At 42.9% G+C, this 15,074-nt stretch overlaps 1 protein-coding gene across 1 annotated transcript; it reads left to right on the top strand.

Annotated features, from left to right (window-relative positions):
* The first annotated feature begins 8,192 nt into the window (after positions 1–8,192).
* On the top strand, positions 8,193–9,146 carry LOC103604345 (olfactory receptor 51G2-like). The gene has a single exon (XM_008588903.1). The coding sequence runs from the start codon at positions 8,193–8,195 to the stop codon at positions 9,144–9,146; it is 954 nt and encodes a 317-aa protein (XP_008587125.1).
* The last annotated feature ends 5,928 nt before the right edge of the window (positions 9,147–15,074 follow it).

The following is a 15,074-nucleotide window of genomic DNA, read 5'->3' as shown; positions in this document are numbered from 1 at the left end:
TAAAAAAAAAAATCTCCTTAATGAATTAAAAGCTCTAACCTTCTACAAAATATCTGGCCAGTGTCCTTCAAGACTCTTAAGGTCATGAAAACCAAGGAAAGACTGAGATACTGTCACAGACCTGAGGAGACTAAGGAGATATAATGACTAAATGCTATGTGGTACCCTGGATTGGATCCTGGAACAGAAAAAAGACATTAATGGAAAAACTGGTGAAATCCAAATAAAGTCTGGACTTTAGTTAATAGTAATGTACCCATATTAGTCCCTTAGGTTTTGACTAATGTGCTATGGTTATGTCAAATGCTAACATCAAGGAAAATGGGTGAAAGATAAACAGAAACTCTGTACTGTCTCTGGAACTTTTCTGTAAATCTAAAATTATTCTAAAATAAAAATTAAAAAAAAAAAATAAACAAAAAGCAAAAAAGAAACAAACTCTGACCATGAGTGTGGGGGAAGGTTAATGTAATGCGATGGATGTAGAGGAGTCCAGGCAGGTTACCAAAACCAGTTCTCAATTTGCTATTGGAAAGGAAAGGGAGTATGCGTGGAGCTTGCAAGCCTTTTACTGAGCGTCTTTTATGTATTCTAACATACTTCTAACAAGGATCCCATGAAGCAAGCATTATCTCCAGTTTACAAATAAACAATGAGGGTCAAGGAGGTAAAGTGATCTGCTCATTATCACACAGTTGATAAGTGACAGATCCAGAAATAGATCATAGCTTTCCACTACATCATGCTTGACGGATGATCTCTGAGGGTATCACCGGGAGAGAGAGATTGCTTCATTGTGTAGCTTTATTTTCAGCCACCCTCGCTCCTAGGTACAGGCATTAAGTTAGACAGAGAACCTCTTTTTCTCCTCTCTAACATGCTCTCATGTCTAAAACACTCACGCACATCTCCTTGGCTACACTGCCTGACATCTCTTTGGCAGAATTTAGAAAGAAACTGCTCTTATTCTTTCTAGAAGTGGAAATTCCTCATGGCCTCTGTTGCCCCAGGACAGGGTGTGTCCCAATCTCTAAACATTCTCTTGCCCCCCACCTGCCTCCATCTGTTACAGGAAATTCAAAGGGCTGGCTCTTTGGGAAGAGCAAGTGCTCAGTATGGGATGTCTTAGTATCCTCCTGGTGCCCCTTAAGAAAAATCATCAAGTGCTCAATCATAAGGATGCGCTGCCTGATGCTGCCATTTGAATCCCAGAGCTGCTTGGCCAAACCTCAGGAGGTTCAGGAAGGTCAACTATGGAAAACTCTTGGATTTGCACCTGGATCCCAGCAGACCTGTTATTTTCCTGCTTCCACCAGGAGGATTATAAAGTACTGGGCTCCACTGACACAGAAAGAAATGATTTTCACAAACAGAGGAAGAGCTGAGAGGAGACATAAGCTCTGGAGCTATGGTGAGTGCAGGGACCAGGGTGTCAAAGCTGGGTCTGGGCTGAGGAGACTGAGCACCGAAGCATTGCACCACCGACCTATGACCTATCCTACCTCAGCGTTTCTGCCTCTGAGCAGCATTGAACAGTATCTATTTAGGGCAGGTATTCTGTAAACAGATACCTCCAGGTATTTCCATAACCTGAAAAGTGAGAGTTACCTTAAGGCCTTCGCGATTCTCCCTTTTATAACACAATGGGCTTGGGTGGGTGCCTGTGATGAGCACTTATCACATCCTTGCCCTTTTTGAGCTTGGCTGTTCTTGATGATCTAGGCCAAGGAACATGGTCACCTCATGAAGAGAGCGAACACCATTCCTCTTCAATCCTCAACCAACTGGTCAAATCTGGAAGAAAAAAAAAAACGGATGTTTCTCTAGACTCATCTGTAGTGGCTGCTTCTAGCACAGGCTGAATCTGATAGGTGTCCTACTCTATTCAATTGTGGGACTTCTGATTATGGAGAAGACAGGCCTAGGGTCTGGATCTGCCTCAGTCTGGGTGCTAGTTGCTTGACTAAACCTCACCCTAGATGGCATTTTCTGACAAGTTCGAGCAGGGGCAGAGAGGAGTCACTCTCCACCTCACTCTGAGCTAACTCAAGTTGAGAAGGCTATCAGCTGTGTAACAGTTGGTCTCAGTTCCCACTTACTAAGGGCTTATGATTTCTTGAGCTCATTTAACCTCACACAACTCAATGACAGAAATACTCTTAATTTTCCTTTTACAGGTGAGAACATTTAGAACATAAAGGGGTTAAGAAATTTGCTGCAGTCTTACAGCTAAGAAGTAGTAAAGCCAGCATTTAAACCCAGACAGTCTGGATCTAGAACAAATACTTCTAACCCTGTGCTGCCTACCTATGGTAAAAGTACATGTAATATGCCAACTTGTCCCAACCTCTGGCATACCAATATGAGATGCATGCCTTTAATAGAACAAACATTATTCAAGCTATTAAAGACTCTCAAGGAAGTTAAAAGAGAGATCACATTTGCAGATAGCTCAGGCACCCTTAGCAGATTGCCTTGTGAACAAAGTGTTATTAGTTTAATCTTACCTCAACTCACCTGAAAGTCCTGGCCAGTTTCCCTCCAATTAATCCTAGAGGGAAATCCAATTTTCCCTTTGTTAATCCTAGAGGGAAGATCACAGGAGTCCAGGTTACAAAATATTCACAGCTTCCAGTGATTTACACAAAAGAGACTTCTGCACCAGATTGATTCTTTGTTTTTCTTTCTCTTTCCTTCTTTCCTTTCTTTATCTATCATTTAAAATTTAATATCTTTCCATGCTAGAGATACCCCCAAAACATTCCAGACCCTGGCTTTACCAGTTAAATCTAATCAAGGATTTTGGTTGCTAACTTTCAAAATGAGGCAACACTTACATGGTCAGATTTGAAGGGGATCTACTATTTTAAAAATATTTAAAGAGATTAAAGAATAGAACAAAAAAAGTCTGATAGGATTAGATTTATTGTTTTTTTCTATATGGATCCCATATCTATAAAAAACTAAAACCTTCTAAGAAACTTCAAGTTTATTTCTTTAATCAGATCTCACTGCAATTTCATCAATAGCTCTCAGGATCTAAGTCCTGTTAATAGTCAATGGCAGCCTCTGAGTGGTCTCTGGTGTCAGTTTTTAAGTGGTGTGGGGTGAAGGAGGTGTGGAGAACAGCACACCTCCCCACGTATCCTCCATTCTTCCCTACAACATAATAAAAGCTTCAAACAGCTAGAAAGCAGCAGCAAGGCATGGAGGGGGTCTGAGTTGTTTCCAGGAGCTGGGGACCCCGAGGACGGTTTGTGGCTTCCCAGTTACAGGTGCCTGGCCTGGGCAGCTTTATGCTAAGCTTGTTTCTGAGCAGAGCATTATTAGACCTAATTTTGGCTAAAAAACAAGAGCATCATGGGCTTGGGGAAAACTTGAGTTCCCGGTTCCTGACGGTCTTTGCCTGGCCAGGGCTGCAGTTCTAGGGCCTGTTTTTCTGGAACTTCCCTTTGGCTTCGGGCGTGAGGCTTCTTCAGCCCCAGGACTCAGCCAGCAAAGCCAGGGTCTCAAAGTCTCACATTCCCTTGAGGGCTGGAGACTGATGCCTGGTTGCCACAGAAAATTTCCTGTGGGAGGAGAGTCTCCAACCTTCTCTGAGCTGGGTGGTCTCCTTTCAGTGACTCATGGCTTGGCTTTTGGGGATAGACTTCCCTATCAGAGAAAAAAGCAATCTTTGTACTGTTCATAGCCTTCTGGGACCTAGATGAGTAAGATGGTAGAGTACCAGACACTGTAGTTAATTTTTTTTCACCTCGTCAGGTGGGTCTGCTGTGCATTGATCCCATCTATCTATCCGTCTATCCATTGTCTGTCATCTATCTCTCTCCATCTTCCTATCTCCATCTTTTTCTTTTTTTTCCTTTCCACATATTATTTTATCAGGTTTTTCTGTTGCTCCCTCAGGAGTTTATGGCTTTGAGAAGAAAATTCTTCCTTAGCCATGAGCGTATAATTAAATTCACACAGTAGGAAACACATGCATGGTGAATAAACACATGAACCCCTTACCATCTCAGGACCTTTCTGTGGGGACCATCAAGGACTGATGTACTTCAAAAAGTTCATGAAGGGCCGGCCCGTGGCTCACTCGGGAGAGTGCGGTGCTGATAACACCAAGGCCCCGGGTTCGGATCCCACATAGGGATGGCCGGTTCGCTCACTGGCTGAGCGTGGTGCTGACAACACCAAGTCAAGGGTTAAGATCCCCTTACTGGTCATCTTAAAAAAAAAAAAAAAAAGAAGTTCATGAAAAGGTTTGTATTATCTTTTAATTCTATGTTTCCACACACTTTTTGAAGTAAGTTTGTATATAAGTGGTCAGGGAGGGGGCAGAGGTGGTATATGAGGAGATCCCACAAGTATCAAACCCTATTTTATCTTCTTTGGGGATGAATATTATCGGAATTAACAGTGTTAATACATATCATAGCTAACAGAGAGAAGCAGCAGAACACAGTGCTTAAGAAGGTGGGCTCTGAAATCAAGCTGCCTGGATTTGTGCCCTGGCCCATTCAATTTCTAACTTCATGACCTTAGGCATGTCATCCAACCACTTGGTGCCTCAGTTTCCCCATACACAAAATGAGAATAATTGTACCCACCTCATAAGGTAGTCAATAAATAGTAGCCAATATAGTTTTTTTTTTAATGCTTATTATGTGCTAGGCACCATTTAAGTGCTTCACACATATTCTCATTTAATCATTATGACAATCTCAAGAGACAAATATTAGTTTTGAAAGGTTTTAGGGATAAGAAAGCTGAGGAACATACAGATGTATGAGCTTTGGAGTCAAATGAAATGTGTTTGAAGCAGTCTCTTCCTCTTCCTCTTAAGCTGGTCATTGGCAGGTTTGCTCCCCTCTCAGATTCTGTATCCTCATCTGTGGAAAAGGGATGATGCCACATACAGACTCCAAAAGGAGGGATACTTCAAGAGATACTGGCTGTGAAGTCCTAAGGTGGTGTCTGGTTATCATTATATTTTAATAAATAGTTTATAGTCTTTCTCACGTTCACAGCTACTCTGTGAGGTCAGAATTATTGTATGTGACCTCTGTGAGGTCAGAACTTTTTTACATGACAAGGACACAGCTTTTTGGTGAACTCCTTTGTCACCCCTGTAGCATTGGAGCAGGAGGAAGAGGATACAGCCTCCCTTGTACTGTGCAGTGCTGCATTCTTGGATCTTGGGGGCAATGGGATATGGAATATAACTCCGGCACTGCATCCAGAGGAGGAGCCACAGTTTGTGTAGAAAGGTTGGAAAAACTGGGAGTGATGGGAAGCAGAAAGGCCTGGCTGGATTGGTCTGAAGACTCCTCCTCTTAGTGGGTGGCCTCATTCCCCTTTCAACCTCTGCATCTGTTTTAAAGGAAAATGGGGTTGGAGAGAGGGGACCAAAAAACTGGTGTTTAAATTATCCTGTGGACGAAGGATCCGATGACCACAAAGTGCCAAGAGTCAGAATTGCTCTTTCTTCATATGAAGCAATTAAGTGAATAGCCTTTGTCTTTAGGGCCACTTGGATTTAAATCCTGGCTTCCCTACCTAGCTTCACGACCTTGGAAAAGTCACTTAGCCCCTCTGAGCCCCAATTTCCTCATTAGAAAATGGAAAAATACCCCACAGGGCTAGAAGATTAAGTAAAGTATTATGTGTAAAGTATATGTATAAAAGACATACACTATTTTCTCATCCTTACTATTATTTAGTAAACATAGGACCATGAGGAAGTATCAAAAGCAAGGAGCGTGGCAGAAAGATAAATAAAAGGGGGAGGGGGTAGTCCAGGATGGGTTTAACTCTACCACAGTGATGTGTGGATCTTTAGAAACCACAGAGAAAGGGGATAGCCAAGTTTCCAGGTGCCTGAGAGGGCAGCTCTATGATCTTTCTTCAGCTGGGATGTGGCCATGTGGGTGTCACTTTGACTTGCTGTGGACAGAAGATTGGTACAAACCTATATGTCACTATGCCCGGCACTGTGCTAGGCACTAGGTGTATAATGATGAGGGAGATAAACACTCTCTGGTGCAAGACACAGGTATGTCCTCCCCACCCCCAACTGAGCAGCCTCCCAGCCCTCCTCCGTGAGTGTACCGTCACACTCAGTGCTTTCTCCCGCATCGTCAGTGTCTATTATCCGTTTTCCCACCAGTGTGGGGAGTTAGCAGTGTAGATTCTGGCATGGTCAGGGCCACGCACTATGACAACCCAGGTTGAGAACCACAACTCCAGGAGGGCGCATTCACATGGACTGAAAAGGCTAGAAATGTAGGATGGACAAGGTCTTTCCCTTTGTGGATTCGGTCTGAAGATCTTGCTTAGACCTGATCCTGCACATATCACGAAACTATTGGTGATCATTAAACAAAATTATGATAGGAGACATCTTCCTAAAACAAATTTGATCACAATTTTTTCTCTATATACATATTTATACTAGTTTAAATGTTTATATTTGTCTTTTCATAAATATTTTGAAAATTCTAATGGAAATTTGGAAAATGAATCATAAAACAGAAAGACTGAAGAAACTGGGACAGTTAGGCTATTATAATATGCAGGGAAATAATGATGATTCAGGAAATTAGTCTCATTGAAATATGAAAGGAGGGCATAGTTTAAACATAGTTGATTTGGAGATTATCTTACAGAGTGAAAGGAAATACAATGTCTTTTTCTAGGTATTTCATGGATAACAGGAAAGGAAGGGAAGCATTAACCAAAAGGTGCTGGGTGGTGAGCTTTGGGGAGAGAGTAGAGGAATTAGAGTTTGTGGTTCTTCAGGACATTCAATATACAATGAAAACCAGTGTGAGATGCTCAGCAGACAAATGGAGATGAAGTCCTGTTCTGAGGAGAGAAGCTGGGGAGAACGTGTAGCCTAAAGGCGCGATGTGAGGTCCTGGGACCGGATGAGCTTGCACATACACTCGGGCTCCTTGGCATAACATTCTTAACCCTGGGCCTCTGGAAGCTCATGCTGCCCTGCCTGACTCTTCAGGTGATGCCCCTCAAGACATGTCTACCCCCTCAGCCTTCTACCCCCGATTGGGTAGAACTTCAAAGTTTGTGGCCCCATCATAACAGTTTTTATGGTAAGGGGGATGAAGAAGAGGTATTTAAGAGGATAGTTCCTTTTAATTTAGTCCATGGCTGTAGGAGTGTCTTGAAGGTAGAGTCAGAAGAAAATGTGAAAGTTTTAAGCAACGAATGAGGTGAAGGTTGTGGAAAAAGGAAATTAACAAAGCTGAGTATATCTGTCAAACTACCATCTTTTTTAAAACCAGACTTAGCTTTGAAGAACTCTTGAATACTTTCTTTAAGCTAATTCATACTCACTGGAAACAAATTTGTCACCATTGGTCACTTTTAAATAACCTATTTTGGGCCTCAAAGGCATTTGTAGAAAAAGAATACAGAAAATGTTGGTTCCATAACAGCACCAGAGGAATAAGCAACCAGCCTTCTAAGAGGATGGTTTTGAAAATACATCATTTGTTTGAATGTGCCCTTTCTGGGTAACGAACATGTCAGACTGGAAACCCTACCCCTAATAATAAATAGAAATAGAGTCTAAATTGCTTGTTCCTAATATTATCCTAAATTTCTATGGAAAATTATTCTCCTATCTTTAGTATTTGGTCTGAGAAGATGCTCTGAAAGATTAGGCTTTTACATATAGCTTGTGTGAAAAAAAAAGGAGGTTGTTTATGTCAAAGAGAAGATAGTTGCTGGGGAGCTAAAGAAATAGCCATAAGAGATAAGTAGAGATCAATTCAGAAAGTTTATTCAATACCACTTTATTCAAAGAGAAGATCAAACTAGCCAGGAAATGGAGGGGAATGGAGCTTCTAACAGGAGTGGAATTTCTTTCATGGCCTAAGAAAGGGTTATGGGGCAGCTCTTCCTTCCCAGCCCACACTTAGTGGGGTCTTTATAAGTAATGGTCTGGGGCCGGCCCGTGGCTCACTCAGGAGAGTGTGGTGCTGATAACACCAAGGCCACGGGTTCGGATCCCATATAGGGATGGCCAGTTTGCTCACTGGGTGAGCGTGGTGCTGACAACACCAAGTCAAGGGTTAAGATCCCTTACCGGTCATCTTTAAAAAAAAAAAAAAAAAGTAATGGTCTGATGAGTGAATCCCTCTTCCGCCTAGAGTGGACAACTGCCTCCTGGAATCATGTTCTCCTGCAACACCAGCACTTCTGGGCATGTTACCTTCCTCCTCACTGGCTTTCCAGGGCTGGAAGCCTCTCATCATTGGGTTTCCATCCCCATCAACCTCATCTGTGTGGTTTCACTTCTGGGTAACAGTATCATCCTCTTCCTGATCTGCACAGATCCAGCCTTACAGGAACCCATGTACATCTTCCTTTCCATGTTGGCAACCTCTGATCTGGGCCTCTGTGCCTCCACCTTCCCCACCATGGTGCAGCTCTTCTGGCTGGGTGCTCGTGAGCTGCCCTTTGATCTCTGTGCAGCACAAATGTTCTTCATCCACGCCTTCACCTATGTGGAATCTGGTGTACTGCTGGCCATGGCCTTTGATCGCTTTATTGCCATCTGGAACCCTCTGCACTATGCCACAATCCTTACCCACTCAGCCATGGCGAAAGTAGGAACTGCCATTCTGGTAAGGGCTGTCCTGCTCAACCTCCCAGGACCCGTCCTCCTGCGGCATCTACTCTTTCCCCAAATAAGCATACTCTCTCACTGCTACTGCCTGCACTGTGACATCGTGGGGCTGGCCTGCTCAGACACCCAGATCAACAGCGTGGTGGGCCTGGTCTCCATCCTCCTATCGCTGTGCCTGGACTCCTCTCTCATCATGCTCTCATATGCCCTGATCCTACGGACCGTGCTGGGCATTGCATCACCTGGGGAATGGCTCAAGGCGCTCAACACGTGTGTCTCACACCTCTGTATTGTTCTCATCTTTTATTTGCCCAAACTGGGGCTGTCTGTGTTGCACCGAGTAGAGAAGCACAGCTATCCTGCTCTGGCAGTCCTCATGGCCAACCTGCACTTCCTGGTCCCACCCTTTATGAACCCCATAGTGTACTGCATCAAGTCTAAGGAGATCCGCCAGGGCCTCCTAAAACGCTTCCACCAGAAGAGGGTTGATGTTTCCTAGAACAGTAGCGGGACCCAGTGGCATATGACCCCAGTGGGGCACCCTGGGTCTTGGGGTGAGGGGAGTAGTGTGGAGAGTTAATTTTGGAGGCTTCTGAATGATTCAGCTCTTAATGTTGAGCCCTTGTGGGGCCCTATCAGTCTCTACTATTACAGATTTTGGAGACTGAGACCACCGGAAAGCATATCAAAGTATAATCTTGATAATCCTCTCATTGCTCTATCTTATTAGAGCTGAACTATTTTAGACTCTTATATACTGTCACATCTCCTTACCCAGAGGACTTAACCACAGTAACCGAGAGGATGTGTGGGTGTATCTATCTGTACAGGTACCTCTCTCCTTTTTCCCACTGGATTTTTCTTTCCCATTTCATTTCTAAGTCAAAGGAAGAACTGTAGGAAGCTATATGCACTTTTATACTGGCCATCTTCTCCCAAATTTAATATTAATTAGCTAGAAATAGAAAAGGGAGGTAGGTGGTGGAAAAATACATACATGCATGGTGTACAACTGTACACGCTGAATTTATCTAGCACTTATTTGCAGCTTAGGGAGTGGTAGTTTCCTCTTGGCTCTCTTCATGTGTATCTCTGCTTTGAGATAGAGAGAAAGTTTGGAATTGCCAAGCCTAGGGGAAGATGCTCACTATAACTTCTGGATGGTGCTGGTTTCTCAGGTACTAATGGTGAGGGTGGAATAGCCACTCGCTTCATAGCAGCTGATCTGCTAGGATGTAATCTCCACGAGGCCAGGGATTCAGGGCTGTCTTGTTCACTGATGTATCCCCAGCTCCAAAAACAGTACCTACCATATAGTAGGTGCTCAATATGTATTGTTGAGCAAATGAGTAGAGAAGATGAAGGGGCAAAAGATTCTTGACAGCTGATCCTCAGGAAGGCAAAGGACTGGGAGATCTGAATGTCTGAGGCTTGTGGGGAAATAAGCAATTGGTAAACTGGAATGGGATGAGATGAGGATGGATATCATATACCTTGGGGACAAGGTGTGATCTTCCCTATACCACACAGTTAAGAAGGCTGTTTCTAAGTGTGCAGCTCAGAGGGGAGCTAAGTTTACTGTGGAACTTTTCCCAAAGCTGCTTCCAAAGTTCTAGGAGGAAGTTTACCCAGAAAGGTAAAGGATGTCTCACTGCATCACTATCATTGCCCTTGGCTTGCTCAGTCCAAAGATATCCTTACATTTCTTGAAGAATTGAAATAGGAGTAATTCCTGGTAGCAAACAACCACTTAGATTTAATAGAAGAAGCTATGATAGAGGTATTAGAAAGTGCTTTACCTCTATGTATGGCTATCCAGACAATTGGGAATTTAATGATTGTGGTCATTTCTGTGTATCATTTTCATGAACTAAGAGAGAATGAGGAACTTGGAGGCAAGAAGGCAGGGTGGGAGCTGTGCTTTATAGGCAGTTGTAGTTGGAAAGGCTGTTTCTGTTGCTAGATTGTATTTACATTGGCTACTGTAGCATGATTCCAAGGAACTCAGAACCCTGTGTCTATCAGTAACTGGAAGGAGCCTACTGCCAGCCCTGTGTGTCTGAAGATCACAGATCTTGTCCACAGAGCTCAAGAAGCAAGGATAACAAATCATGAGTTTAGAGTTACCATTGTTGGATATTCTGTGTAGTAGTAGCCAACCAAAAGTTTCATTAAATCCCGTTTTGCCACTTTGGAACAGGAAGTCATTTGAAAAGATAGCTCGTGCTATCTCATCTGGGCCACAGATCCTGGGCCAAACAAGCAACCATGTTATTCAGGTCCCTCTGTATGTTTCACCTACCAACTCAATAATAAGAAGGGTCCGATTAGGGAGCCAGCATGTCCATCTCACAGAGGGTCCCACCTGTCTCTTTCAGAAACCCTAGGCCTACATGATGGCATTCAGGACCACAAACATCCCTGGACAGTTAAAACAAAACAAGAAATCATTGCATACAGAGCCCTGAGGCTGGAAAATTCCTGTTCCAAGAGTTAACAAAATAAAGCTTGGGTATATACACTCGATCTAGGATTGCAGAGATCCTTGGCTTTGTCATGTTTGCCTTTTCTCAACAGCAGCTCTGAGCTTGAAGACTTCTCCCATCCTTGATCCCTATCACTCAACATGGCCATTGTTATTGCTGGTCATTCCATGGCTGCACTGACATCAGTAGCTGAAAGAGATCTGGAGCTCTATGTCTCTACAACTTTACCTTCAATGTGCAGACATCAGCATGTCCTATAATGCTTTCCTTTGCTTCACAGGCCAAATAACTACTGAAGGATCTGAGCCTGACACAAGGGGGAGTCCTGAGATTGTCTCTAAAAAGCTTTGCTACTAGTTTACCCAGTTAAAGACAAGGTATGATATACAGTGGCTTTTAGATTTTTTTTTTTTTTTTTTAAAGATGACCAGTAAGGGGATCTTAACCCTTGACTTGGTGTTGTCAGCACCACGCTCAGCCAGTGAGCGAACCGGCCATCCCTATATGGGATCCGAACCCTGGGCCTTGGTGTTGTCAGCACCACACTCTACCGAGTGAGCCACAGGCCGGCCCGTGGCTTTTAGATTTTGATATCAGTTAAAAAAAAAAAAAAGTCTGTCTACATGAATCTAAAGTTCCTGCTCTTAATTTTTATGCTAATCAGACTGCCACTCTCCCATGCAGAAAATTTGAGTTATAAAAAAAAAGGCTCAGCTCTTTTCAAATCTCTGAATATTCATTTCCTCATCATTGTAAAGTGGAGATAATACCTACTTCACAAAGATGTTGTGAGGATTTAACTACATAATGTACGTAAAGCACTAAATCCAGGGGGCTGGCCCGTGGCTCACTTGGGAGAGTGTGTGCTGATAATACCAGGGCCATGGGTTCAGATCCCTATATAGGGATGGCTGGGTAGCTCACTTGGGAGAGCGTGGTGCTGACAACACCAAGTCAAGGGTTAAGATCCTCTTGCCAGTCATCTTTTTAAAAACAAACAAAAAAAAGCACTAAATCCAGAAGCAGAGGACCTGTTTCATGTGTGCTTGTGGAGTTATTTGATTAATGTCTGTCTGCCCTAGTTACTGCAAGCATCATGCTATGGGTTGATGTCCCCCCAAAACTTAGTCCCCACCCCACTGTGACAGTGTAAAGAAGGTGGGAAATCCTATTATGGCGAATGAAAGGTGGGACCTTGAAGAGGTGAATGGATTGTAAACCTTGCCATAGTAAATGGATTAATAATGGTGGCTGACTCAGGGTACTTGGTGGAAGAAATTTGTAAGCAGCAAAAGCAATAAGGAAGCTGCATGGCTACTTGTAACTGCCTACACTGAGTTATGGTGGCAAAGGCATGACATAAAGCCAGAATTTAAAAGGGAAGCAGAGCGTAACAATTTAGAAAATTTGTAGCCTGGCAACATGGTAGAGAAGCAGAGAGCATTTTCAGGAGAACAATTCGATGGTGTAGCCCTGTGACTGTTTGCTAAGGAGATTAGTACAGAAGAAAGGGATTATGAAGAGAAGGGGAAAAAGACACTGAAGGCATTTCAGAGATCTTGGAGGCTGCATCTTCCATTACAGGCCCAGAGGCCTAGAGAGACAGAATGGTCTTGGGGAACAGGCCTAAGGCACCCTCTACGGGCTTGATGCCCAGGGCCACCTTGGGGAGCTGCTTCCAATACCAGCACCACCGCTGCTCTGGCTACTCCAGTTGTGGCTAAATTGGCCCCAGGTGTGGCTAGACTCACGGCTTTGGAAAACGCAAGCCAGAAGCCTTGGCACTGTCCATGTGGTGTTCTTTGGGAGGCTGACAGAATGCCAGAGCTGTGGAAGCTTGGGAGCCTCTACCCTAATTTCAATTGATGAATGGGAAAGCCTGGATGCCCAGGAAGAGATCTGTAATAGGGGCAAAGTCACTGCATACGGCTTTCTCTAAGTGATGCAGAGAGGAAATACAGGGTCAGAGTTGTAGCAGAAAAACCCCATCAGTGCCATGCCTAGTGGAGTAGTGAGAATGGGACCACCATGGAGACCCCAGAATGGTGGAGCTACCAGTGTGCAACGACAATCTGGGAGAGCTGAAGCATGGCCTTGGACCAGGAAAGCCATAGAAGACATGGGGACCCAACCCCTGAACCAGCGTGCAGAAGACATTGAATGTGGAATCAAGGTATATGATTCCCCAGCTTTGAGATATGATGGCTTCCCTGCTGGATTTCGGACTTGTTTGAGATCTATCACCCTATTCTTTTGACTTATTTCTCCCTTTTTGAATAAGAATATGTACCCTGTTTTTGTCCCACAATTGTATCTTGGAATTAGATAACTTGATTTGATTTCACAGATGCGATTTTGAACTTTGGACTTTTGAGTTGAAACAAGTTAAGATTTTGGGAATGAAATGAATACCTTTATATGTGAAGAGGACATGAGTTTTGGGGGTCAGGGGAGGACTATTGTGGACTGATGTCCCCCCAAAATGTAGTCCCNATGAGTTTTGGGGGTCAGGGGAGGACTATTGTGGACTGATGTCCCCCCAAAATGTAGTCCCCATGTGACAGTATAAAGAGAGAGTGGGAAATCCTATTATAGTAATTAAAAGGTGGGGACTTGAAAAGGTTACTGGACTATAGGACCATGCCTTAGTGAATGAATTAAAAATGATGGTCAGGGGCATGGTTCTGAGGGTTTTAAAAGCAGAGTATGTGAGAGTCTCTCTCTCTCTCTNTTGACCAATGTCCTGAATTCCTTCTACCACCTTCTATAGAACAGAATAAGAGAATAATTTGAGGGAAATAGGAGAGAAATAGATAAACTGTATATTTGGCATAGGAAAGAACATGAATAGGAGAAAGGATTCAAAGGTAAGAAAATGTTGACTGCTTTTTGGGATCTTATTATTATATGGAGGGCCTTGTTGGGGAGTTGTTTTGCTCTTAACCTGGTATTAAGAAACACTGCAAGTTGCAAGTTTCTGTTTTTAGAACTTTGTTAAGTAGATACCTGTATTTCAGTCATCCAAAATGTAGCCTAGTTTTCAAATTTCAGCTCTGCTTCCAACTANATAATAATCATATACAGTGTATATTGACAAAATAAAAATTTAACAAAAAAAATAAAAAAAAAGGAAAAAAAAAAAAAAAGATCATGCAAGCTAAAACCCTGTAAACTGATCTTCATTATCAATGGGAAAAATTACAATGATTTTGTGATATGTATAAACTTTTGTCAAAATATCATTAGTTAGAAATGCATAGGAAAATGAAAATATTAGTAAACCTAATATTTATTATACTATAAAACATTGGAAATATTGAGAAAAAAAAAAAAAAGAAAAAAGAGATCTATGTATGTAATTCTAGCTACCAAGGCTTGTCTTGGGTTAATTGGACAGTATACTCTGAGGCTGTGATATTCTAGAGCTGAATGGGGTCATTGGTGACTGGGGAATGAGTGACTGACTCATATTGTGTATTTTTAGATCAAGTAAAAATATTGTACACATCCTTATGCTAGGCCTGGCTACTGGTAATCAAGGAATTGGGTGGGGAATAGTCCCAGAAAAGAGAAAGAAGAGGCGGTGGCTTACAGAAACCAGGATGCATGTCCCAGCAGTTCTTCAAAGCCAAGTCTTCCCAAGCAGATCAATCAACATTGTTCATGAACTGGCCATAGGGCAAATGATTTCCTGACAGCCTTCTGTAAGGCAAAGAGCCATTTTTGCTCTTTACAAAGAAGAAAAAAGGAAACCTACAGTAGTCGATCTAATGAACAATTGCTGCGAAGTCACGCAGAGTGATGTGAACTTACGATGACTGCAAAATTATTTATGTTGTAATGTTTTGTGAATTTGAACAGTATAAGGAAAAATGGCCCTTTGACCAATGTCCTGAATTCCTTCTACCACCTTCTATAGAACAGAATAAGAGAATAATTTG

This window comes from Galeopterus variegatus, unplaced genomic scaffold (genome assembly GCF_000696425.1).
Source record: "Galeopterus variegatus unplaced genomic scaffold, G_variegatus-3.0.2 Scaffold5097, whole genome shotgun sequence".
In the NCBI taxonomy this organism is placed as follows: domain Eukaryota; kingdom Metazoa; phylum Chordata; class Mammalia; order Dermoptera; family Cynocephalidae; genus Galeopterus; species Galeopterus variegatus.
The sequence above is the reverse complement of the archived record's forward strand: the minus strand, read 5'-3'. Positions and strand labels throughout refer to the sequence as shown.

Excerpts from the sequence above, each read along its gene's own strand:
- LOC103604345 (XM_008588903.1), top strand. The coding sequence starts at position 8,193 with ATGTTCTCCTGCAACACCAGCACTTCTGGGCATGTTACCTTCCTCCTC.